Source organism: Micromys minutus, assembly GCF_963924665.1.
Source record: "Micromys minutus genome assembly, chromosome: 7".
NCBI lineage: Eukaryota > Metazoa > Chordata > Mammalia > Rodentia > Muridae > Micromys > Micromys minutus.
Genome location: NC_137976.1, coordinates 66,291,112 through 66,317,122, shown reverse-complemented (window position 1 = coordinate 66,317,122; position 26,011 = coordinate 66,291,112). Strand labels below are relative to the sequence as shown.

General features: G+C 39.9%; 1 protein-coding gene across 1 annotated transcript in view; it reads right to left on the bottom strand.

Annotated features, from left to right (window-relative positions):
- Positions 1 to 26,011, bottom strand: part of P3H2 (prolyl 3-hydroxylase 2) — a 143,607-nt gene that overhangs the window by 10,581 nt on the left and 107,015 nt on the right. Inside the window, exons 2-11 of the mRNA XM_080919567.1 lie at positions 24,336 to 24,485; positions 22,199 to 22,388; positions 16,624 to 16,755; positions 14,751 to 14,893; positions 14,349 to 14,438; positions 12,552 to 12,592; positions 11,236 to 11,330; positions 1,427 to 1,554; positions 750 to 845; positions 39 to 189 (exon numbers count right to left, since the gene is read on the bottom strand). Of these exons, the coding sequence (XP_080775693.1) occupies positions 39 to 189; positions 750 to 845; positions 1,427 to 1,554; positions 11,236 to 11,330; positions 12,552 to 12,592; positions 14,349 to 14,438; positions 14,751 to 14,893; positions 16,624 to 16,755; positions 22,199 to 22,388; positions 24,336 to 24,485 (1,216 nt within the window). The remainder of the gene's footprint in view (positions 1 to 38; positions 190 to 749; positions 846 to 1,426; positions 1,555 to 11,235; positions 11,331 to 12,551; positions 12,593 to 14,348; positions 14,439 to 14,750; positions 14,894 to 16,623; positions 16,756 to 22,198; positions 22,389 to 24,335; positions 24,486 to 26,011) is intronic.

Here is a 26,011-nt window from a genome sequence, read left to right as displayed (position 1 = left end):
TAGGAGGAAGGTGACAAGGTCAGGGTCTGGCAACCTACCAGACAGGGCTGTTCTGCAGACCATGTGTGTGTAGGAAAAGTACAGGGTCGAGTTCAGCATGAAATAGGATTCCACAATCTTCCGAGCCTTCTCACTGACATCATAGAACAGCCTTGCACTCTTTAATGGCACCCGGCCTTCATAACCAAACTGAAATCAAAGAAAGCCAAGGACGTTGGAGACCGTGGGGTTGACTGGAGGGCTTGAGACAAACAGGCTCGAGGTTTCATTAAGAGAGTACACACTAGCCATCTCTCTACCAACTGACAGAAAGAATGACTTCTACATGCTTGTGGGTTCAGCTAGAACAGTGAACCACTAGAACTTCCTACCCACAGAGGGGTAATACTTCATCCATCCTCTCCTCTAATACATACTTCATCTTCTCCAAAACCACTTCCAGAGAAGAATTACTGATTTTAGAATCTTTCTATCATTAGCTCATGAGCTCCTCGAGGACAGTGGCTGCATAGTTTTGGGGGAGATAAAAGCTTAGGAAGCAGGAAGCTTGGTAGATGGATGCCTGACTGAGAGGATTGTCTGAAACTCCAGAGAGGCCAGGCTGTAGTTCCATGGCCCCACACGTGAGTGACTAAACCCAGTTCCATTTCACAGTTATGCCCTTCTAGACTCTTCTTCCTCCAATTGCCATTCATAAGGGCCCCCACCATCTCCTAGGGACCCACACTTAAGGGAAGCAAAGAATTTACTTTGAGTGCTTTCAAAACTGTTGCTCCTTCAAACTTCTCATTGGGTGTATGGGGTGACGTTTTCCCCCGGTATCCGTCACCAACCAGCATGATCCCCTGAGGATGAAATGAATTAGAGGACTCTGTTAATGACAAGTAAGAATTCATCCAGGCTCCTTTCTGCTTTGGCTTCTAGAAGCTGAGAAGCCAACCCAGTACTTGATATCATTTAATGGCCCGGTTCAGGAATAACCAATCCTAACCAACGGGAGCATTTGCTTTGATCTTCAATCCATTTTCATGGGAAAAACTATTATTTTTTCTTAAATAGACATATAGTTTAAAGTCATATATGGGCTAATTGCTGGTTAGCATAAGAATTGTCCACTGACTTTTAAGCTAGGTAGGGCACATGCCGGATGGCTATTCTACAAACTAAGCCAGTGAGAGTTTCAGATCATTCCAATCCCAAATCTACAAAAGCACCCCCACAGTCTTCCACCTAAGTAAGTGCAGTTCCAGCCTATTTCCCTAATGTTGCCGTTAAGGGTCCGGATACTTTGACATAGGGACTGCCCTCCTCTGGGACATTGTCCTACGGGTTGAGTACTGGGTGGCAAAGGGTCTTTTCCTCTCTCTGCCATGGCCTCCAGACTCAGGGTAGGTTAGCCTTAAGTTTCCCCTTCTCCAATCCTCACAGTGGCCACACTGTGCAGCTCCCGGCACTGTTCTTCTGACAGGACGTTGTCTAGAAGAACCCGTTGAGTCCCGTTCAGCTGTTCAGAGTTGTAGACGAAGGTGATGTTCTCATAGAGCAGAGGGCCACCTGGAGGGACAAAGCAGAGTGTCTTCCCTGCGATTTCCACACTCTAAGAGGGAGCACAGAAAACCTAACAGTCAGTCTGTAACAGAGAGCATTGGAGATGCAGTCTCCACAGGAACACGGAAACACAAGACAAATCACATAGTAGAAAGCTTGGTAAATGTTTATGTCTCAAACCTGGGGATAAACTGCTAACTGAGGTGCCTATTAGCACATCAAAGTGGTTGGACTGTCAGCCAGTACCTGGCATACACACCCCTACTCTCAATTCTCCTGTGTAGGGACTAGGCTAGCTATCTCTTACCCATGCTTCCCTTTCTTATAAAACGCAGCCATTTTAGCTAAGATGGCCTCTTGGCCTTTGGGCTAACATTTGTCATTTTACTCTCCTGGTCTTTAGGCTTCTGGCTCTCTCTTCCCTCTTTTCATGTGTCAGGTTCACTCTGCTGGTTGCATTTACTCTGGACTCTCCCAGATACCTCTGCCTGTGTTTTCTCTTATATCTATAATAAAAAACTCCAACCTTCAGAAGTGATCATGCTCTCTCTCTCTCTCTCTCTCTCTCTCTCTCTCTCTCTCTCTCTCTCTCTCTCTCCTTCTCTTTTATTATTCAACAAACACAACACAGATTGAAGCAAAAGTAGATGTTTAGGTACCAGCTCTCCCCACGAGGCTATAAGCATTGAATATGTAAAGATTAAACTATTTGCTTTTTATTTGATTCTGATCTGAGAATGCAGAATGCCATATGCTTCAGAATCTCCCCTATGAAGATGCCCTTCTTCTTGGTCCCCCATTTGTAGCTCTGATACAGCATTACAACCAATGCACTGCCTGTAGCTTTCTGCTTTCTAAGTATGGTATGCATGCGTCAGATCTTGCATCCTGATTTCTTCTGCCTGGGACTCAGACATCAGGGCACCCAGTATCCACTGGTTTCCCCCATATGGTTGACAATGTGCTTTTCTATTTAGGGCAATTATTTTTCTTCATGTGAGTGTTTCCTGTAGTGTTTTAGAACCATAGCCCCACATAGGCTCCTTGGAGGATGAGTGGGTTGGAGGAATGCAGCCTCGGTCAGTGAGAAGGATGAAGGAGAGACTGAAGCAGAAACCGAACAAAGAAATAGACCAATCCTTCCCCCATTATAGTTGTGAATATAAGAAGCTGATACAGTCCTGATGGTACCACAGCTTCCCAAGGAAGGCCAGCTATGGAGAGCGCAGAGAGTCAAAGGGCATCGTCAGAGGAATGAAAAGATAGCCACTAAAGGATGGGGAGTCACAGAAATTGATGTCTTCTTTATTGCTATGAGCAGATTAGTGAAACTGGAGAAAAATCACTATTGAAAACACTATTTATTAGTCTGGGTTGAATGTGAGCTCTGCCACAGTCATGGCTAATGGATCAGAAGGAGACAGAGTTTATTCGTCCTGAGCCCTGCATAGCTCTTTGTCAGAGCAGCTGCTCCTGGAGGAGCCTCAGCGCTCACAAGTGATCTTTGATGTAATTTTTCTTCCGAGTGTGCAGTCATGAAGCTATGCCTATGTTATCTACAGTTTCATATAACTTAGTGCCAAAGATTGTGAAGCCAAAGGAAAAGCAGGAATGTAAAAGAAACTGTGTTCAAATCAGCAATATTAGTGAAAAGGGTTGATACTACTTTGTTTAAAAGAAAATACCAGATTTCCCGTGAACATTCTCCTGAATCTTTAGGACTTTCATTGCTTGAAGTATGTTGCTGTACAATGCGTTTTTATACCATTCTTTAAATATTGAAAGTACTATGGAAACTTGGTGAATGTAATGACTTTTACATTCAATATGGTTTGGCCTGATCACATTATTCATAAGATCATCAACTTGATTTATTTTTAATCTTCCATAATTAAATCAAGCAACCAGTATGACTTGACCTTGAGTGCCCCCATCAAGATAATCTATAGTAGGACTCAGCTAAAAGATGGTCATTCAGATGACTTAATCATTGCTTCCATTATTTTTCACATCTAGTATAAAAATTTATAAATGTAGAATTTCTTGGATCCTAAGACTAAATCCATAGAGACCTAGGTTTCAGGATCACATAATTTATATTACCAGAATGAGGGCCAAAGAGATGATGCCTGAATCTCAATCAGAAGGGGAAATAAAATAGACATTAGAGGTGGGTGGAAGGAAAGAACTGGGCTGGAGGGGCTGTGGGGAGAAGAACGTGGACGGAAGTCAGGCGTATGGAGAAGGAAGAAGAGAATGGAAATCAGCTATAAGCAGAGGAGGGGGCATCTCTAGGATGACCTGGGATAGGGGGGATCCACCGAGTCTATGGGACATCTAGCAGTGGGGCATATGGAGCCGGAAGTGTCCTAGCCTGTAGCCATACAGGACTCCCAGTGGATAAGGACACCAACCCACCCACAAAACTTGATCAAGAATGTGTCCTGCCTACCAAAAGTGCACAAAGATGGAACAGAGAGGGAAGGTATGACCATCCAATGACTGACCCAACTTGAGACCCATACCATGGGCAAGAACCAGTTCCTGATGCTAGTAACGGCACTCTGTAATGCTTTGCAGAGAGTAGCATGACTGTTCTCTGAGAGGCTCCACCCAGTAGCCAGTGGAAACAGATGCAGAGACTCAGAACTCAAAGAGTCTTTTGGAAGAGTTGGGGGAAGAATTAAGGGGCCTGAAGAGGATAGAGACTCCACAGGAAGACCAACCTGGGCCCTTGGGGGTTCCAAGAGTCTGAGCCATCTACCTAGGCTCCCAACACATATGTAGCAGATGTGCAGTTTGGGCGTCATCAGCCAATCTATAGGGCCTATTTTTATTGACAATGTCATATACAATCAATCTATAGAATCCATCTTTATGAAAAGTATAGTCACACCTGATACTTATTTACTGTATTTTGTTCTTCAAAAAGATTTATGTAAATTTTTTTTTTGTTCACATGGGATTGAGTTAATTATCACTGGGAAGGTTTTCACTAAATTGTGCTGTGGTTAAATATGCTTAAATATGACTTGGGGTTCAGACTCCCAAATTTGAATGAAACCTGGCTACTTAGTTGTGCTCAATGGAACTGCCTGCCTTCTTGGCTCTTGAGGATCATTACTCTGCTGGCCCCGATGATGGCAGAGATCCCACGTTCTGTTATTGGTCTCTGCCCCATTACCCTTCCATGATGCACTGTGGAATGTGATATGAAACTACAAGCTGAAATAAAGCTGTTTCTTCACAAGTCGCCTTTAGTCATGGTGTTTTATGGCCGCAAGATAAACCCTAACTAAGATACCAGCCAAGCCTCAACTCAGATATTGGGATAAACTTTGTGGGAGACCATGAATTCTTGGCCATATCTATGCTGTCAGCAGATTTTGACCACAGAAATGATGAGATAATAAATGGCCATTGTCGTAAGCAGATGAAACTAGATAAAACAAAAATAACAACTGCCCTTTCATGGGACTTTTTCATATAGTTTGGAAAAGATGTTCCAATCTATGTACCTAATAAGAATTAGAAATTGAACACAGGTCCCTTGTTGCTTGGAAGAGCTGCAGGAATGCTTTCCATCCTAAGCGGAAGGATTCTGTATATTTTAAAGCCTGATACAGAAGACTCAGTACCTGCCTGCACACGGCTGAGCCGGCAGAGAAGCCTTGCAAGCGCTCTCCCACCTGAGCCCACGGTAAGCCCTAAGCCTGTCACATACCCTCACTGACTTTCTGGGGAGAGAACCCTGGTGATCTCCTGAGCAGACAGGGAGGTGAACTGTGGGATCGGGGTCCTCTCTGGCCCAGCAAGGGAGCCCAGTGATTGCCATCAAGACTCAGGACCCAACCACAGTTGGCTGAGACCCCGAAATAGCCTTGCAAGTGCTCTTCTGCCTGAGACCACAGGGAGCTCGCCACACACACTTTAGGCTGTTCCTGGAGGGATAGCCTGGAGCTCCTGCAGGACAGATACAGTGGTTCACTCTGAGGGCTGGTCCTTTCCATCCCTGGGAGAGGGCCAGGATACTGCCGTCAAGAGTCAGGACCCACCTACACTAATGTCTTATGCTCTAAGATCAAGAATTGACAAATGGGACCTCATGAAATTGCAAAGCTTCTGTAAGGCTCAGGACACTGTTAAGAAGACAAAATGGCAGCCTACAGATTGGGAAAGGATCTTTACCAATTCTACATGTGACAGAGGGCTATTATTTAATATATACAAAGATCTGAGGAAGATAGACTATAGAGAATCAAATAATCCTATTTTAAAATGGGATACAGAGCTAAACAAAGAATTCTTAGCTGAGGAATATTGAATGGCTGAGAAGCACTTAAATGAATGCTCAACATCCCTTGTCATCAGAGAAATGCAAATCAAAACAACCCTGAGAGTCCACCTCATACCAGTTAGAATGGCTAAGGTAAAATAATCTCAGGTGACAGCAGATGCTGGTGAGGGTGTGGAGAAAGAGGAATACTCCACCACTGTTGGTGGGGTTGTAAGCTGGAAATCTTACAACCACTCTGGAAATCTGTCTGGTGGTTTCTCAGAAAGTTGAACATATTACTACCTGAAAACCCAGCTATTCTATACCTGGGCATATACCCCAAAGATGATCCAACATATAACAAGGACACATGCACCACCATGTTTATAGAAGCCTTATTTATAATAGCCAGAAGCTGGAAAGAACCCAGATGTCCATCAACAGATGAATGGATACAGTAAGTGTGGTGCATTTACACAATGAAGTACTACTCAGCTATTAGAAACAATGACTTCATGAAATTCTTAGGCAAACAGGTGGAACTAGAGACTATCATCCTGAGTGAGGAAACCCAGTCAGAAAAGAACACACATGGTATGCACTCACTGAGAAGCGATACTAACCCCAGAAAGCTCTGAATACCCAATATCCAAGAAACAATTCACAGACATTATAAATCTCAAAAAGAAGGAAAGAGAAAATGGGGATGCCTTAGTCTTTCTTAGAAAGAAGAACAAAACTCTCATTGGAGGAAATCAAAGTCAAATAGAGGAACAGGGATTGAAAACAAGGTCTCTCAGAAGTGCCTCACCTGGGGATCCACCACATATGCAGTCACCAAATCCAAGCACTATAGCTGGTCCCAAAAAGTACTTATTGGCAGGAAACAGAGATGCCCCCTAAGGGATTATGCTAGAGTCATATAGATACAGCTGAGCATGCTTGCAGCTAACCATCGGTCTGAACTTGGGGATTTCAAAGAGGTTGTTAAAGAAAGGACATAAGGAGCTGAAAGGGGTTGCAACCTAATGGGAAGATAACAACATTATCAACCAACTAAACCCTACAAAACCCCCATGGAGTAAAACACCAACATTTGTGCCCACTTTGAGAGACCTATTGATCCAGTTGCTATGTAGCTGAAGATGGCAGTGTCTGGCATCAAGGAAGAAGAGACATTTGTTCCAGAGTAGGCATGTTTTCCCAAGGTAGCGGAAGGCCAAGGCAATGGGTGGAGAGGAGGATCAGAAGGAAGTGCACCTTTGTGAAGGCAACTGGAGGAGAGGGGGGATGGGAGCAGGGCAGAGTAAAGGGATAGTATCTCAAATGTAAATACAGAATATCTAAAAAAATTTTAAAAAGTAAAATAGATTTACATGATAAAGGAATTAATTGACATCTTCATTAAAAATGGATTTTAATATAAAAATTAGAAATTGAGGTAGATACCTTCAAACTCAGAAACTTATACATTACAAAAAAATACTTTTTGAGCAAGAAGGGCAGGATAACAGTAGATGTATGAAAAAAACATTTGCCAAAAAAAAAAAAAATTAAAATAGAAACAGAACAGAGACCTTAGTGAGTTTCTACCTTGAAGTAATTTACTTGAATATAGTAAAATTTCTTAAAGTATGAATTTTAACATTACAATGCCAAAACATTTATAAAATAACGTTACCAACCACATTCTGTATAAATGTCTGTGGCTATTATCCTTACTATTGAATTAGTTAGTTGTAATTAGAACACTGTACTAGATTCTGGCATTGATGTTGTTAAGATTTCCTTGATGGAGTACATTTAGTATATAAAAAAATGGCAGCATTTACAAGTCCTGCAACAAGTAATATTCAAACACCACATAGAGGCACGGGGTCACATAAAATCTTAAGTATGTGGAATTGAAGAGATTGAAAATATGGTATTTGAAATATGCCTTTCCCGAGCTAATATAATTACCACAAAAATGTTTATAATTTTGAACAAAAATTTATTCCACTTAGAAAACAAATGAGAGAGGAGAGAGGGAAGAAACCCTGGCATTAACAAGGATGCAATCAGTCCAAAGATGACATCCAGTAGCACACCAGAGGAAGATGTGAAAATTGTAATATAAATGTAGTCCAATTGGTCGTGGTTCCTGGGGCCTGGTTTGATGGCTGCAGCCAACTTTTAACCACTGTGCAGGGAGATCCAGTTAACCAGCTTAATTCTTCTCTCATTCATAAAGTATGGGCCTGGCTCAGGCTCCCACGACGAAACAAAGATCTTGTAGGGAAGTGTACCCTTGTGCTCCCTGCTTGTGGGTCATGGCAAGAGCTATGATATTCTCATAAATATCACATGTCACCAGACATGAGGCAGGGTGCAAGCTCATAACCCTTCCTTCACTGATGATGATTTCCAGGCATATAGGAATTAAGGAGTGACATTTTATAGTGTCCCTCCTATCAGAATACATCTTGCAGTCAAGCCTTCAGAATCCAAGTGCAACATTCTTTTTGTCATTTGCCAGTCGCTCTGGAGTCACTAGTGAGTATGGTCTTTGGAAAATGGGTGTTAAAAGAATGAGTAGGTAACAGAGGTGTCTTCAGCAAATCTTCATGAGTGTTTCTTACATGGGGTTAGTATCAGAGGTGGCCCCCAGTCACCGTCCTCTTGGTACCAAAGAGCTGTCCTGTATAAATATTATTTAACAGGAATTCGAATAGATGACAAATTCTGTATTTTTATGGCATGTGCCTCCCATCTTGCCCCTTTGGCCTCTGCTTTCTGCCAAGCCACTAGAGTGTTCTGGGACTAGTAATTTTATAGCTTACCACTATTCTCAATTTGGATTCTATTCAAGTATCTCGGGGCACTGCAGTTGTGGCGTAATAGGAAATGTATTTATAATTTGTTAGAAGTTCCTAGTTCAACTCATAAAACACTTGTCTCCCAAATAACTGAAGTATGTTTTATTATTTATTGTCTTCGTAAAGCTCATGCTTTATGCTAATGAACTTCCTTGTGGTGTTTCCCTTGTATAGACTCAGAATGGGTCTAGTCCCGGAAGGAACAATGAACAGAGGATAACAGGCTACACTGGGCAATGGAGGAGGTGGAATCAGGCTCTGTAGAAGGCTTAAGCACCAGGTTCTATCAGCTTGCAGTGGAGATGCTGGGAGGGTAGCAATGCAGAGGGTACAGGGGGGATCTATGCCCTCGTTAACTTATACCTTGCCCTGTGTACACCTCACTGGCTTGTTCATTTGCATTCTGTGTTGCATCATTTACAGAAAACTATTAAGCATTCTCTGATCGTAACTGTCAGATTTATAAAATCCTGAAAGGATCTTGGGGGGGGGTCATTTGTACATGGTTACAATAGAGAACAATCAGCATAGATGACTGCCAACTGTGGATTTTGTCATCTGAAAAGGGAAGTGGGGACAAGCCCTAAGCCTTTGGGATATGATGCTGTCTGCAGGCACAGAACACCAGGACAGAATCGACGACGTCCTGTCGGTGGCCCCTGGATGCTTCTTAGTGGTGGTGGTGGTGTGAACTCCATGCATCTTTTCACAGAAATTGTCTTTACTGAAACAGTAGAGTACAAAGGGGGTGGATTCTCATTTATATTTCATGTTGGCAGATTACCTGAAATGGTAGCTTTGGATAACCAAACAATCATTGCAAAGATGTCCCCCTCCACCCTTCCTGCTAACCTTAGTTACCAGACATTGGATTCCCCGGTAGCTGAGAAGAGAAAACAAAGCTTTGAAATCTGGCAAGTGCCCTGGAATTTCCACAACGTTTTCATCAAACTACTGGTACGTTGGCGTTTACTTTCTGGGTGGCTTCTCACCTTCAAAAGGAACATGAACTCTGGCGGACTAAGCTTTCGAGTTTTGGGTCCTGGGGCTACACACTGAAGTCTAGGTCAGAGCAGGTGAACCTATCATCCTGTTTACTGTTTCCAACCAACTTAATGGAAGTACGGGAAGGAAAGGGCTGGGAAACCCATGACCAGAGAGAGCCAGAAGTTTCAGAGCAGTGAGAAAGGTGCTAAGCAGATATCCTGGGGACAGCCAGAAGACTCAGTGGGCTTTGGTCTCTTATCTTACAGCTAAGGCTGAATATATGTAGTTCCACATTTGCAGGTACAACAAAACTTCAAACTGAAACAGCTAAAACAAAATTGTGTCCGCATCTAATAAAACACATCCATGTTTTCTTGTTCTTGTTCCCTAGAGAATATACTATAGCATGTGAAATATGTGTATAGCGTATTATATTAGGAATCAGTAGTTTTGGGGTTATGTAAGGGATGCTGGAAGCTGAATAGTTGTTCTGTTGTATCATGATATTTTTATCTCAGGGTTTTGAGCACTTTTAGATTCTTATATCCTTAAGATAGTGTCGGTCCAGGGACTAATCCTTGTATATACTTATACCTGTATTTTGTCCATATGGCTTATACTATATGCTATACTTTAGGTATAATTATGAAAAATCAATGCAGTAGGTAGGAAGAAAATGTGGTCATCAGGTTCAAGCGCTTGCCTGATGTCACGTATTGTGAGACATTGGAGAAGAGACTAATTGGCCTCTTGTGAAAGACTGTTATTATGAAAATGAAGGCTACATGAGTTTGCTTCAAAAAGATAGGCATTAAGAAGTACTGCTAATACTGTCAATGGCACTCTTGTTAACAGTGTATTATTAGAATAATATTGTCTAAGTAAAAAATGTCTCGGGGCAGTAATCTCAATTCCTCTAATTCTATTCTTCTGTGACCAGGCTTACAGCATTCTGTTCTATTCTCTATGCCTGTGTCCCACTTGTTTTATCCACTAGCCCTGCTCTCTCTACACCCCTATAAATCACTCTGAAATATCTTTAGGCTGATGCTGTAGATCAGTTTTAGGCAACCGACATAGCACGCACAAGCTCAAACATCAAATTTCTGCCATTTCATACATATTTTAAAAATAAAATTTATTTTTTATTCAAAGCCCCAGTCAAATCTATGTTATTTAAGCATCATAGATGAATTATCCTAAGATGCCACATGACCTATGTCTTCTCCAAGGTCCTTGGATATGCAGACTCTCCCACACTATCTAGCAATCACTCACTGGCTGGGCAAAAGAAATCTGTCTAGTGATCTCTCTATCCCTCCAGTATTCAGCTGAGAATGGGGAATACTACAAGGTCCCCGTCTTATTCAAACAATGGAAGGAGTATTTGGAAACACTTTCTCAATGACGTAGAGAGCTGAGGCATTCTTGTGTTTGAAAATTGATTTCAGACATTAGCAGACATAGTCTTAATTTTACATAGAAATGGGTTCGACCTGAATTTCTTGAAGAATTTCCCCACCTCACCCTCTTCCCTTACAGAGATAAAAGCTTGCAGGTGCTTACCTTCCCGTAGTTCTCGACCTATCTGGGGTGGTGACTTCTTTCCCATTGTCAATCCATGAACTTCTGCCCCATCCACATTCACTCCTGAAGGGACTCTGTCCATTTAAAGAAAGTGAGACTGAAATTTCTCATTCAATAAAAATTTCCCAAGGCAAAGAATACTGTATTCACATGGGCTTCGATTCTGAATTGCATACCATTCACCCATCTTTCTAAATCAAATTTCATGCCTTGCCTTTGTGTGGGTGTCTCAGCTTCCTCCAAATGTTACATTTTCCATTAAGTCTTTTCTTGCAACTTTTATTACAATTAGATCCACTTCCTTCATATCAGTCCATTGTCTCAGAAAACAGAAAAAAATGATTGTGTGCAACTTTATAATTCTTCATGTTGTACTATTTCGTGAACATGGACTACATCATTGAATAACCTCCACTGGAGGTAAATCATGTTTGAATGTAATAGTTTGTTCTCTACTATCCTGAGAGGAAAGTCACAGTTTGTGTCAAGCTTTGCAGATGCACCAGTGATAGTAGATGGCCTTCCAATCTATAAAGACGTAGCATGTCCAAACACTCCTAAATACCCTTGATTCTCTCAGTCATACTGTGTCACCCAATGGCTTATTTACTGCAAGATTCTAAGAACTGAATCTTCCAATCTTTTGTGGCAAAACCATAAGCCAATGCCCTCCATTGTCTGGGGGCCTTTGCATTGACTTGGTCTTTCTCCATTTGAGAAGAGCTTGACTGAACTGTGTGATCCCACACAGGCAACTCAAATATGGGATAAACCTGAGTTATTTAAAAACAGATGAGTTGACATCAATTTTATTAAAAATTGGCTCTCTTAGTTTTAACTTGCTTGGTAACAGCACATAGTTTACTAGATAGAAACTTTTCTGGCCTTGATCTCAAATGAACATAGTAAGGGAATTTACCATCATCAGGCAGATTTTACATATAATCCAACTGTGTTGTATGAAAATCTCAAGAACAAAAACCATATTTAAAAGCCAATTTTATAAGATTTGTCAATAAGAACAGCCTCCAGCTTTGTGTACTTAGTAATCACAGGAAGTTAGCATTTTGAGAACTCTTGGGATAACTTCTTTGTTTAAAGAGAGAATCTTCATACACAAGAGAAAAGTAATTCCTCAAAACCATACAGTGGTGAGTGAAAGAGCTGGGGCCAGGATACATGCAGCTGGAAGGTGAGAATTCCTTAGCTTTCTCTAGTCTCCTGGAGTCGGGCTGCCATCTCCCACCCTGAGCATGTCATCTCACTGAGGTCTGCTTTGCAAATGGAGGACTCACCGGTTCTCATCCTGCCGTTCTCCATAGCTGACCCAGTAATTCTGTTTACAGTTGGAGAAATGGTATATAATTATTACCAAAATGCCATGTATAGGAATAAACATTTTTAAATACTCCTAATAAAATACCTCGAAGAGCTGAAATATTCAGAAACTTATATTGTGTATTGACAAAGAGAAGGCTAATGCAATTTTGCCAAAGGCACTATGGATACATCAAAAGATTGTATGGAATTAGTTATGTGCTTAGTCCTCTGGTTCTGAATAGAAACGTGGAATTTGGTAACAGAAAGAGCTTCAAAGATCCTTCAGTACAAGTGCTTTGTGAATCATGAATAAAACTTTACAAAGAAATCAAGATGAATTAATTATCTGTACAGAACCACAAAGAAGGTATTATATTTTGGGATCTCTTGGGAAAACACAATTCTTCAAAATACTAAGTAGGAACAAATATATGTATTATACCAGAAATATTACTTTAAATATAACCTAATTTTAAAAGTGTTCTGCTGCCAATAAGCCATAATTAAGAACAAACTAAAATTATGCTATAATTAATGATTTCATCAACATATTAACATGAATATCATATAAAATATTCAGTAATCAATAGATATGTAGAAAAATATATACCTAGGTAATTCAAAGATAAAAGAATAATACTAAGTGAAAAGGAAATATTAATATATTATCAGAAAATGGCAGTTAAAATAGCAATAATATAAAACTTGGAACTTAATATATATGCAGAGTGCAGATGCTTTTCCTTTTGTAAGGTTGCTAATGTGGTACTTTCCTGTATTACTAGAAACAATGAAGGTATTAGAAATACTTTCTTTAGAAAAGAAGTTAAGTTTCAAGAACTTCCAGACCCCATATTTTTTATACAAAGTCAGTTCATTCTTGGGATTTATTTGGAGGTAATAGTTTAATAAAAATGCTCCCTGGACTGTGTATGTTTGAGAGAAATCAGAAATAATTGAAACATGAAAAGAATTCATCATATATTAAGTCTATCTATGTAGCCAAAATACTTTAAATCCTTAACAACATAAAGAATCAGGTAAGTGTCTCATTAAATAAAAACAAGAACTTGCAATTATCTACAGCACAGATAGGTCTGCAAAGGGCGCTGTTGTCACCAGCTGAGCAGAGGACAATACAGGAAGCAGAGAAAGGGCAGGGCAGAGGCTGACACATGACTCAGAAAGTGCCTTCTGAAGATGTGTCTAAAGGATGGCATGCATTAAAAATATGAAAATTTACCTATGAACATTAGAAAACTAAACCAATACTGAGACAAATGAGTCATGCACAAAATATTTGCTTCGGGCTTTGGACCTCAGCACCATGAGACTCTATTAAAGGGTTTAAAATTCATCACCTGTATAAAGTAATTGCAACTTTCAATTGGTTACTAATTTAGAGAGTTTATCAGACTCCTCAACAAATGTGGGTAGGGCATTAATACTTAAATACCACCAAGAAGATATTTTAAATGTTAGCTTTATTATTTTTTTCACATTTTCATGTTTATTTTTAATTTTTAAAATATATTTATTCACTTTATATCCCTATTGTAACCCCCTTTCCTTTCTTTTAATGGCTAAGAGCACTGTGTGCTCTTCCAAAGGGCCTGGGTTCAATTCCCAGCACCATATGGCAGCTCATGGCTGTCTATAACTTCAGTTTCAAGAGATCAGGCACCCACGCATCAAGGCACATAAAGCAAAATTAAATAAATTATTTTTAAATATATTTTAAAGAACAGTTCATCTTCTCATTTTATTCTTACCGGTTCAGCATATGAAAATCCCAGGCCCTCTGCAGCTGACTTGATCAGTTCAGCTTCAAGTTTATGACGTTTGACAAATGCCGTTAAATCCTAGGAAGAAATAGAATTCATGTTTATGTACCAACTAAGAAACGTGATAGACGAGCAAGTGGAACTCTTCATTGTAATAGTCACCGAGCTAACATAAAGATCAGAGTTGCAAAACCCTTGGCAACAGTTTGGTCGCAAGATAGTGCCTATGAGAAGTATGTGTTTCCTGGCATGGATAAAATCTGAAAGAATTACGATCTGGAACAGCCATTAAACTCTTTGTGTCCTTAAGGACGGTGCTGGTTTTGGTCATTATTGCTGTTTTTGATCAGTTCTCCCTGAAACAGTGCAGTTTAAAGAGATTTCTCTCACCTCTCGGGCCTCAATGGAGGCTGGGTCGATGCTGTCATCCAGCAGACCCTCATAGAAGTCTACATTGTCCAGGACATCCACGTCGTCTGGATGGAGCATCAGGTAGGCTTTGGCACACTCCAAGGCTTTCACATACTCACCAACTGGGGAAACAAGGTGTTGCCACATTTGAATCAGCCAGATCTGCCCAGATGATTTCAGAGGGAGACTTCAATGTGTCTCCAGATGTCAGTATTGATCACAATAAATGGGTGATAAACTAAGGTTGAGCAAAAAGGCCAGAAGCATTTACACAGGTCAGACATGATTTCGGGGTACTTAGATGGGAGATCCTTTTGTTTGCTCTGGTGCTGCTACTTTGCAGAAATCTTCTAAAAACCTCTGTTAGATAATGCTTATTGGTAATTCCAGGAAAAAACGCTACAGCAAAAGTGTGTGTATTAACTGGGATTTGTTTTGATACTGTATGGCCTATGTAAACATTCCAAGCATGGGTTTCTAATAAGATGATGGTAATAAGCAGCTGACTTACCTACTTTGCATTCATTGGTCATAATGTAAACATGAGTTATCACTGTCATAGTACCAGAACAGTGAGTAACACTTTACTCTTGAAAAAGGAGAAAGTTTGCCAAAGTAATTTACAAATGTTGGTCATCATCATCATCATTATCATCATCATTGTCATTACTTTAAAGAAAAAAATATTTCTTTGTGGATGGCCTGATAAAAGACACTGATGCTGAAGACAGGGATAAAATACAAGAAGTGCATTGAGCCAAGAAATCGTGACTGGTCAAGCAGCCAGTCACTTCTCTACAAAGTGAAGCTGTAGACGTCATAGTGAAATAGGTGATCTGAATACTATTAATGGCTTTTAAGTATATGAGGGGATATTCAACATCTCCTCTTCAATAAAAAAAGGAAACTGAAGCTATTTTGGATTGCTAACCTCTACCTAGGAGACTGTGGGGTATCTAAACATTTTTGTAATATATTCTGATGGTGAACAGTGGAAAATACAGTCCATATGGGAGGAAAATTTGGTGACATGAATCAAAACTACAAATGAATAAACTGTTTGACTCAGTAAATGAACCTCCAGATATTTATCCTTAGAAATCTTATATAGATATGCACAGACATGTGTAAAGTATTATCCATTTGAAAGTTCACTTCAGTCATCAACAACTGTCAACAACACACTGTCCCTCAATAAGAAGATGCATAAAATAAATAAATTCTAATACAATTGTCTACAGGCAAAAAGAATGAGAGAGCAGAAGGGTCTCTCTGTACTCCTCTATTAAAGTTAAACTATCACTTACTAGAATTTAAATTTGGCCCCCAAGATGATAATTTCTTATATCTAACCTAGTAAAAATCATCTGGCAAGTATTAAATAAATAAAAGAAATAATACAGGGGATAGTATAAATAACACGGTCTTCACATAAAAGGAGAATAAAAATTCTGTGATTGCCTTTTTTATGTATAGAGTTTTGGACATCTAAGAAACTTGGTAGAAGGACATGAATGTGGCTGTGGATACAGACAGGAAGTCATGTTTAACAGCATTGGTTCCTTAGGGCAGTCCTACTAAAAATTAGATTGAAAAAAACATCCTAGGTTGAAAGAGAAATTTTGCATATCTAGTGCAACTTTTATGACATTGACACAGAAAATCCTGGGTTTCCTCCATGGCTAGCATCTTCCTGCCTTGTTCTGAGCTGTAGCCCGATTTTATGGGGGAAAAGGTGCATAAGCCTGTGTTGCTTTGGTGAAGAAATGAAAGAAAGCAGGAGTCTGGATGGTGACGAGATACATACAATGATGGAGAACCCCAAGGGTATTCACGGATGACCCCACGTTACCTCTGTAGTAGGCAAACTGGAGGTAGTCATAATGCAAAGGAAGGAAGTTCTCGATGGGTGAAAGGCGGCCTGGGCGGGTGGCAAGTTCCCTCACACACTCATGTTGACAGACAAGAACCTGCATGTAGTGATCTGGAAGGCAAGAGAGAGAAAGAGAGAGTGGTGTTTTCCAGCTGCTGAGAACACACCATAGTTGGGGTGACACTTCTACACGATATGCTTTATTCACCACACCACACTCAGAGACACAGAGAAGAGACCTACCTCTCTGTGTATTATCATTTCATTCTAGCCTGACAATCTCATATAGACAGTGACATCATTTTCTCCCTGATCACTTGACAACACATGGTCCAAAACATTCAGTATGACAAGCTTCCTGTTCATAGAGCTGAATCTGGACCTTCTCACTAGGCACTTGGAGCTTCTCTTTAGATATCTCAGAAAATCTGAGGTACCCTTGAATTGAGGTCAGATTTTTACATCCCATGAAGCCATTCAAAGATGGAACACGCAGCATGCAGAAAGTTCAGCAGGTGAAAGGGATGAGCCAGACTCCATTTTCCAGTCAATGTCTTTCTAAAGGAGGAAGTAAAATGATACTTCCTGATACCTATTGCTCAGAACCTTATACTACCTAACTATAGATCAGGCTTTAATACTGCATATTCTAATATGTGGGATATTGTTTGGACAGAGAGGGACAAAAGACAGGAAAGAAGACAGCTGAAAAATGAGAATATACACTGTCCTCCTTGTACCTGATTCCTTGGTTGCTGTTCTCACTTAAATGAATCATGATGCTGAAATGCAGAGAATTCTATGCCCCTTAGCTCTCAGCTCTATTTTGTCAAGAGACAAACAGCTAATGACAAGAGGAAAACTCTTCTTCCTCTTTGCCTAACTTTGAATTCTATGGAAAGATGGAGGCAGTGTTTTCCAGGGAGACAATGATTCACTCATTCTTGGGCTGAATGGGCTCCCTGGGGATTGAGAAAATCACTTGCCTTCATGGCTATACAATTTAATTGGCCACAACTGCTTCTTTCAGGAGGTTCTCCTTTTAGTCAGAGTTCTTCTTGGATCTGGGAAACCTTGCAGACTGAGGTCAGAACACAGGAAGGAATAGAGCATTTGCAGGGTGTGGGGGGTGGGGGATGGAGGAAAACATTTTATATAACATGGCTAACTTGAGCCCATATAGAACAGTGAACAGAATCAACATCACAGTCCACCATGTTTTACCTCTAGCTGAAGAGGGGGAGCGATAACAAGGTCTACAAATAACAACCTGTAAGTCAGGAATAAAGCAAGGATTATGTTTCATATCTTGGGGAAACAATGCACAGAGAACTAAAGACTCCTCCACAGACCAAAATATTCTATGCCTTCAAACCTGTTTCCTGTACTGGCAAGTGACAGGAAAAGGGAAAGATAACAATGAACCCACCAACAACTCAAAATCCAAAGGAATCTATTGTCGAAACAGAGTCTATATAGCGAATAAGAGCAAGGACCATAGGCTGGCTGCTCACACAGAGCTGATTACGGGAAAATCGCCACTAAGCAGCTGCTGCATTGTCTTCCACATGAAGTCTCCCCTAACTCTACAATTCAAGCATTACCGTTTTCCTAATACAGCCTCTATTGTAAGTGGCAGCTTAACTCCAAATTAAGGTTACCCGAGTCAGACAAGCGTTTGCAGGGTGAATATCAACTTCACAGTTGCCATATCAACTTCCTTTGTTGTATTCCTTATCTTTCAATAACATTGTGCGATTGACACATTTTTAAATGCACTTGAGGTTAAGAGCAATTGTGTGAGAATACTTTAAGGTTTTGCATCGATAATTGGAGATGCTTCAGATTTCCGAGAGATTTTACCGCAACTGTGGCTATTTGGCTGGGACTAGAGAGACTGACTTAGTTTTCAGCAGCTTCTTTTGCTGAGAGAGAGGTGTAATGCTGGCTGCGGTAATTAAGAGCCAAAAAAACTGAGTGTGGATTCGCCTTGTCTGTCTGTCTGTCCTTTCCCAGCAGCCAGTGGGTTATGGTAAATTGATTTCAGCAACAGGATCTAGATCATTTGCCAAGTTTTCCCTTGGCCACTCTCAGTACAGATGCTGAGACAATGCTGGGGTAGGGCACATCATCTCTTAAAACAGAGCATAGTCAACTGCTAAGTACAATAAAGAAAAGGCTGGCTCATTCCCCTTGCAAAAGACTATGTATTGAGAACAAAAATTCGTAATTACACATAATTGACTTTTAAGTGAATCCCCTTTAATGCTCACAGAAATCTGAAGAGTTTAAAATGTCAGCTGTCCAAGGAAACAAAACTTTTGGAAATAAATCCTCAAAATGAATCATACAAGTATATTGATTTTTTTAAAGCAACTTAAATTTCCATTGGGTAACAGAGCTCTTCATAGGGTGATAATTTAGTGGAGTGATTTTGACTGTAATAGACATATTGATTCCAGTTTACACTTTGTAGCTGTTCTCTAATTAGCTTCTAAAAACAATCCACCTTTATTTATGGCTGACATTATTCCAAGCACAAGGCATTACTAACACATTGATCTGTGCATAGTTATGAGTATATATACATCACATCCTTTATTCTTGCCTTCAACAACACATTCATTTAGCCAATATTTATTAAGTAGCTCAGGGGTTTGAAGATTGAGTCCTGAACACATTAGGACACTAGCCAAGTGATAAGATAATGGAAAATACCTGAAAGCTTTGCAAGGGGCAGGATAGTGAGAGGCTCATCCAATGGATTCAAAGAACTTAGAAGGAAGGGATGAAGAAAGAACATGAATAAACATATTGAACGTCCTTAAAGGGTATGGGCTTTATTCCAAGTGGAATGAAAGACCCACGGGGAGGGAATTTATGTACAATAGCTCTGTTAGTTAAGAATGTGGGCTCTGTACTGGAGCTCAATCTACACTGCACACCAAAACCAGGAAGGAAGTAGTCATGGGGGCTGAGTTAAAACACAGTTTGATTTAAGCCATGGCGAATGGGGAGCCTTGGTAAGTGTAAAGTGTCATATGAAAGAACCATTTGTCCACTTTTGGCAGCAGATAAGAGTGGAGGAAGATGTCAGATTGACAAGCAACTTCCTAGAATTTGTTTCAAGTTTCTAGGTAGGTGCTTTGGGGGGAGATAAGGACACGTTAGAATTGGCAGGGCAAACTGGCTTTAGTAATTTCCAGTTCAGCTAGCTGGACGATGACTTTCATTATGTATGTCTTGGAACAAATAGGTCATCTACACATATTTAAATAATGGCTTGCTTTCAAATAAGTCACTGTTAACTTGAGTTTTGATTATGTTGAATTTCAAAGTACAGGTTCTCCATTTTTAAGAAGCCTGCACCTGATTTTCAGATTGTTTCTAGCCATGTCATGTCAAACAATTCCTCACCTAAGGAAAGCAGAATCTTTTCAGTGAGATATCTAGAAAGCACACAGAGATGAAGAACTGTGTAAGAAAGGGCCCTTAGGCCCTTGTGATATTGTTAGGAACAAGAAAACCAGCCCTTGGCTGGGGAGATCACAGGCCCAGGTAGGAAACCTACCAGTATTGAACCTATTATATTGTCACAAATGTTTATGTTTTTCAAAGTGCCTTCTAAGGACTGTTTCTATCCAAGAGTTAGTACTGCACTCAGCTTTCTTCACAGAACCCTCTTGCTATGGTGTGGCAGCAGTTAATGAAGGAGCCCTTGAGTGGCCAAAATGCCATGTGTGATGATGAGGGGCTAGTCTGTATGTGGCAGAGTTCTATCATCCGTCCAAGGCTCAGGAAACATCATGGAGGGTGTGGTCTTACAGTTACGGAGAATGTTAGAAACAGATTGGGAAAAATGGAGATAAACATAGCCAAGGTACTTAGGGACCTTCTGTAGTTGTCTTTATTTGCATAATGTATGTCTAACACTTTACTCCTCAAAATTTTACCAAGCTTACAGGAGGAACTCATGAGGTCACCGGTGGTTAATGGTTGTCGGGAGTGGAGGTCTCGTCTTAGGAAAGCTACTGAAAAGCCATCCATGTTTAGCAAACAAAAAAAAAAAAATCTAGTTAAACTCATTGAACCATACATACGTTGATAAGCTATAGGTGAGAAGAAAAACTTCAGTTGGAGAAGTAAACAGGCTGGTGCATGGAGCAGAAGGCAAAAATGGCTGAAGAAGCATGGGTGAAATGTATGAAAGTGTCAAAAGTTAATCTAAAAACAGAACATCAAAATCAAAACACAACACAAGCATTGCATGCCCTTCTCACCAAGCAGCATCTGATACTTGTGTGCTGAGCTGGCCATTGGAGAATAGCGACACATGCCCAGACCCTGTCATTAGATGATGATCCACCCTGTACATGGTGTTTTACTCCTATAGAGGCCTCTCCAAGCCTTCTGTTAGCTTCTAAAACACAATCACAGCCAACTATGCCCCTGTACCTGTAGTCTTGCCTGTACAGCTGTGAGTCAAAGGAGGTGGCACATCCAGGACCCTTTAGCCATAAGGACCTTCAGGGGCCCCTGTTTCCCAAGGAAGGTTGCCTCCTCTGCAATCACCATGCCATAGGCATCCAACTTTCCATTTCACCAACTAGAATTGTAAGCAAAGAAGGAGCCATGGCCAGGTGCTTCAAACCCATTATCTCAGATACTTGGGGGCCTGCAGGATGGTAGAATCAATGCCTGCTAAACAGTGCTAGAGTAAGTTCAAGGCCTGCCTGGGAAACTTTGTGATGCTTGAATCCCATGATAAGAAGTAGAAACATGGATAGAGCTTTATCACAATGATATTATGGTTTTCACTTCCTCCGCCCTTTTGTGTTCTCTGAAAGCACTCTACCTCTTCTGTACACACACTTCTAATGTTTCTCCTGAAAATTGTAATTTTACATTTATCACTTTAATACAAATAAGTTATTTTCAAATATGGCATATACAGAAAACTCACTTCTTTAAAGGAAAGGTTGCTTACCCAGTATCAGCAACTCTTGAATATCATGCATTGCTTACTATTTTAAACATCACTATCAAGTATCATAAGCCAATTAATCATACTAGACTGTATCGAAGGGCTTATTGCTATATTACTTACAATAATGAAAATCTGCAATCATTTTCACTGTGTTAAGGCTAACATTGTAAATGATGGAGTCACCATGTCATGGGTGTTATCGAGCTACTGCATACAAGGAAGTGGGTCTATATGTACTTACATGAGAAGTCCACATTTTGTTGGTAAGCATAAAATAAAATAAAAAAAAAAACAATATGTTGAAAAGAAACACTCACAGTACTTATAGTACTTAACTATGAAATAAGTAACTATCCAATTGTTAACAAACTCAACAGAAAAAACTGGGAAGAAAAAAAAAATCATCAAAAATTTAACTATAAAAATACCAACAGTAGACAGGGTGGAACAAGCCCATGAAAGTCTTTAACATTTTACAACAGTTACTATGCACTGAATTGTCTGAGTATTTCCACATGTCTATAGCATTTTAGAGAAAGCGATCAAAGAACATAAAACAAGCTTTACCTGCAATTGCCTCATAAAGACTGCCTTTGTACCCTAAGTACTCATATTCCTCAAATCTCTGAGGCCCCTCACATAGAGCCCGGCACTCCATATCTTCATTGAAATATTCTCTTAAAGCTTGTTCAAAATACTTGATTGCTGCTTCAAAGTCATCAGCCTCATAATGTTTAACTCCAGCATTATAGCTCTCCTGCAAAGACAGACAAGATCTTGTTTGTCAAGAGTGATTTCTACACAAACCTCGGATTGCTTAGGAAGGAGAGAACAGAAATTTGTGCTGCAGAAGGTAATGCCAGGATTCACTGGTCAATCCACTGTGGCTCTCCAATGTTACATAAATGAGAAAGAAAAATGATTTAGTGCAATTGGAATATGGTAGTCGTAATCAATCTGTTTTTTTTCTGTACATATAAAGCATGTTGTATAGTCTCTCTACTGTAAGGATGGCACAGGAGAAAGTAGTAGGGGAGCAAATGTGGTTAGAAGTGCCATCATATCTTCACATCTCAGCCCATTAAATCTTCCCCATAAGACATTTATCATTCCTCTCAGCAGTAATTATGGAGGTCACACCACATCAAGAATGTTGATATCAAAAAACTTGGACGAGGGCAGTCAAAAGTCTTTCCATATGCAATTTCAAATAATTTTTTATAGTAAGAAAAAATTTAAACTCTGAATTGAAAACTTCAAGTACAAGGGGAAATCCTAGAAATTGGAAGCTGGGGAAAAACAGTGTAGCTGTGAACCATTTATAGTGGATTCACTTCTAGGTGAAAAGTAAGTGTGGTTAAATGTCAGAAACAACAGATGACATATGTTGAGGTTAGGTCTGTTAGTATGTGTCGTAATTCTAAATACTGGCCCCAAAGGTCTAGTTGTCCTTGGGGATGAAGAAATACCTAGTGATGCTATGTAACTTGGCTCCTTAATTTAAGGAGCTATTGGTTGAATAAATATGCCTACGGCCTATAGCTGGGCAGAAGAAAGATGGGTGTAATTTTCGGTCCTGGGCTTGGGGTCTGATGGAGACCATGAGAAGGAAAGGAAAGAAAAAGAGAGAAGAGAAGAGGATGCCATAAGATGGGAAAATTGTGAGAACATGGCCAGAGGGAGTTCAGGAAGGGTGATCAGGAGTCCAAGAATATTTGGAAGAAAGAAGTAAGAGCAATTGTGATTTAAAAAGCACTCAACGCAGGAATGGCATTCTCAATGATGTCAGCAAAAATATTACATTAAAAATTAAACTGCCGAACTAAACAGAGTAGTCTCAAAATAATGTCTAGAAAACACTTAAAGGCATGCTCAACATCTTTAGCAATCACAGAAATCCATGATAAAACTTCCTTAAGGTTCCATCTTACAGCAGTCAGAATGGCTCTCATTAAAGTACCACCAACAACAAATTCTCAGGTGGATGCATGGAAAGGGAAACTCATATATGGTAGGTGGAAGTGTAAAACTACTGCAAATGCTCTGGAAATCAGTCTGGAGGCTTTTCAAAAACTAGCACTAAAACCACTATGTGACTCAGGTGTGAACTGGTGACTATTTACAGATTTCGGAACTGGAGAACCATGGTCTTTTATTGTGTACCCAGTGCTCAGGCAATAGAAGGTTCCAAATGCTGGACACACAGTCTGATGTGGTTAAACTCTGGTTCACAAAATACACATGACCATGAATGTGAGATAGAGATCTGTAGGGAAGAAGAGCTACACTAGGAAAGGAGGTAGATTGTAAAATTCTGGGTAAAAGCAGTCAGTATGCATTATTTACATTGTGGGAAACTTTCAAAGAATAAATGATTAATTAAAAGTATGGTGTAGAAAGTATTGAGTAGAAGCTGAGGCTTCCCAAAGGGATGTAGATGCTTTCATGGGTTTCTAGGTTTTACCATATCCTGATTATTTCTGAGTGGGTTTTTATTTTTTCCAAGTTCAATTCTTAATTACTGAAATTCTAACTTAAAATGTCAAATATATTTTTACTTCTGGTTACAATATGTCATCTGAGAGTTCTGATCATATAAAAGTGAGTGCACACTGAGACAGAGCTTGATACATCCAGGATACGATTCACTTTGGAATCAAGGAAACAAGAGTCATATGGCAGCGACAGGGTCCCCAGAACTCACCAGGTGAGGCTTGGCTTCTCTGTCTACCAGGGGGGATGCCATTCCTGCTGTCACCTTATAGTCTTCTATGTTCTGCTGCATTTCCAAGTGCTCTGGGTTCGCCATGAAGAACGTGTGAGCTGCTTCCATGGCCTTTTCCAGCTGGTTGAGCTGTAGAAGCAAAGGACACAATTAAGGAAATGTTCTGTAAACTTGGCCTTTGAAGACATCAGACCAAGGTCTCAAAGTAGAGAAATAGTAAGGTTAGTATTCCAGGGAAAACAGACATTTATATGTGTGCACACACATATATGCACGCTCACACACAAATGTTTTCTTTGATTGTAATCAGCCTCTGCATTTTCATTTCTGTTAATAAACTGTTCATAAAATTGTACATGTATATTTTGGTCCTGGTGAAAGAACTAAGTCAAGTTTGTTCCCAGTTTATTCTTTTTTTTTTTTAACATATCATGTTATAGGGAAAGTGATCTATACCCTTGTATTTAGTTTATGGTTATCCAAAACAAACACATTGGTAAGATTTTTGCCATCCAGTGTGCATTTCAACGCTGGGGTTTTACTTTCAAGTTAGTGATGAGAGCCAGGACACAATACAGCTGTGGTCTCCTGAGTGATAGAACTGGGTAAACTCTGTACACCATGTTAGTGTTTTGGCTTTAGAGACTAATGAATAGGAAGCTGAAAGATGTAAACTAGTCCAATTCAGAAAGATGTTAATTTTGTAACTTCAATTTTCACTACTGCAAAACACTGGGTGGATTAATTATGATTACATATGAAAAGTGCAGGGGTCCATAGATGCCAGAAGAGGGTGAGGGGTGCCCTGGAGCTGGAATTATATGCACAGGGTCAGTTTAGTTCTAGAAACTAAACTCAGGACCCCTACAAAAGCCATCTGTGTTTTTTATCATCACAAAGCCATCTTTCCAACACCAGAAGTGACAACTTTTGAATAATAACTGTGCTGACATTCCAAATCCTTACTTTCTGTGCCATTTTTCATGATGAAAATAAAGAGATGTTTTGAACTATGTGGAATCAAATCTACTCAATATCAACACACACTGGCATCTGCTTGAGTCATGAAGAATCCTCACAAAAATATTCATTTTCTTCATATTAATAATCTTTTTATAGGAAAACCTAAAGATGTTTGAGATAACGTATGAAGAAATCACACTGTTACTGGATACATATGTACAAAGTCATCCAACATCATAAAACTATTCAGTTGAGTCTTTCTCTAACAATGTAGCTACTCAGTGATTTAACAGAGGATTAGTGCATTCCCAGGTTCCCGGCAGGGGGGGAAGCAGACAAAGAACTAACTTTCACCACAGAAAACACATACTGCCCTAATCTAAATGGCATCCTTACCTTTCCTATCAATGCCAAAGCCTTTCATTAATTCACATCATTTTCACAATGAACTTCCTCTTAGATACTACCTGAAATTTGGGCTTTCCATCATCATAGGCACCCAGAAATATTTCACCTGTTCATGGGACTGGTTTTGAATCTGCCCTCTTGCTCAATTCAAATTTTTTCCATTTCCCCAACCCTAGTACATAGAAATAAAAAGTGTTTGGATATATATATATATATATATATATATATATATATATATGATAACATTTATATGGGAACCAAGAAGATGTGTGAGTCCTAAATTG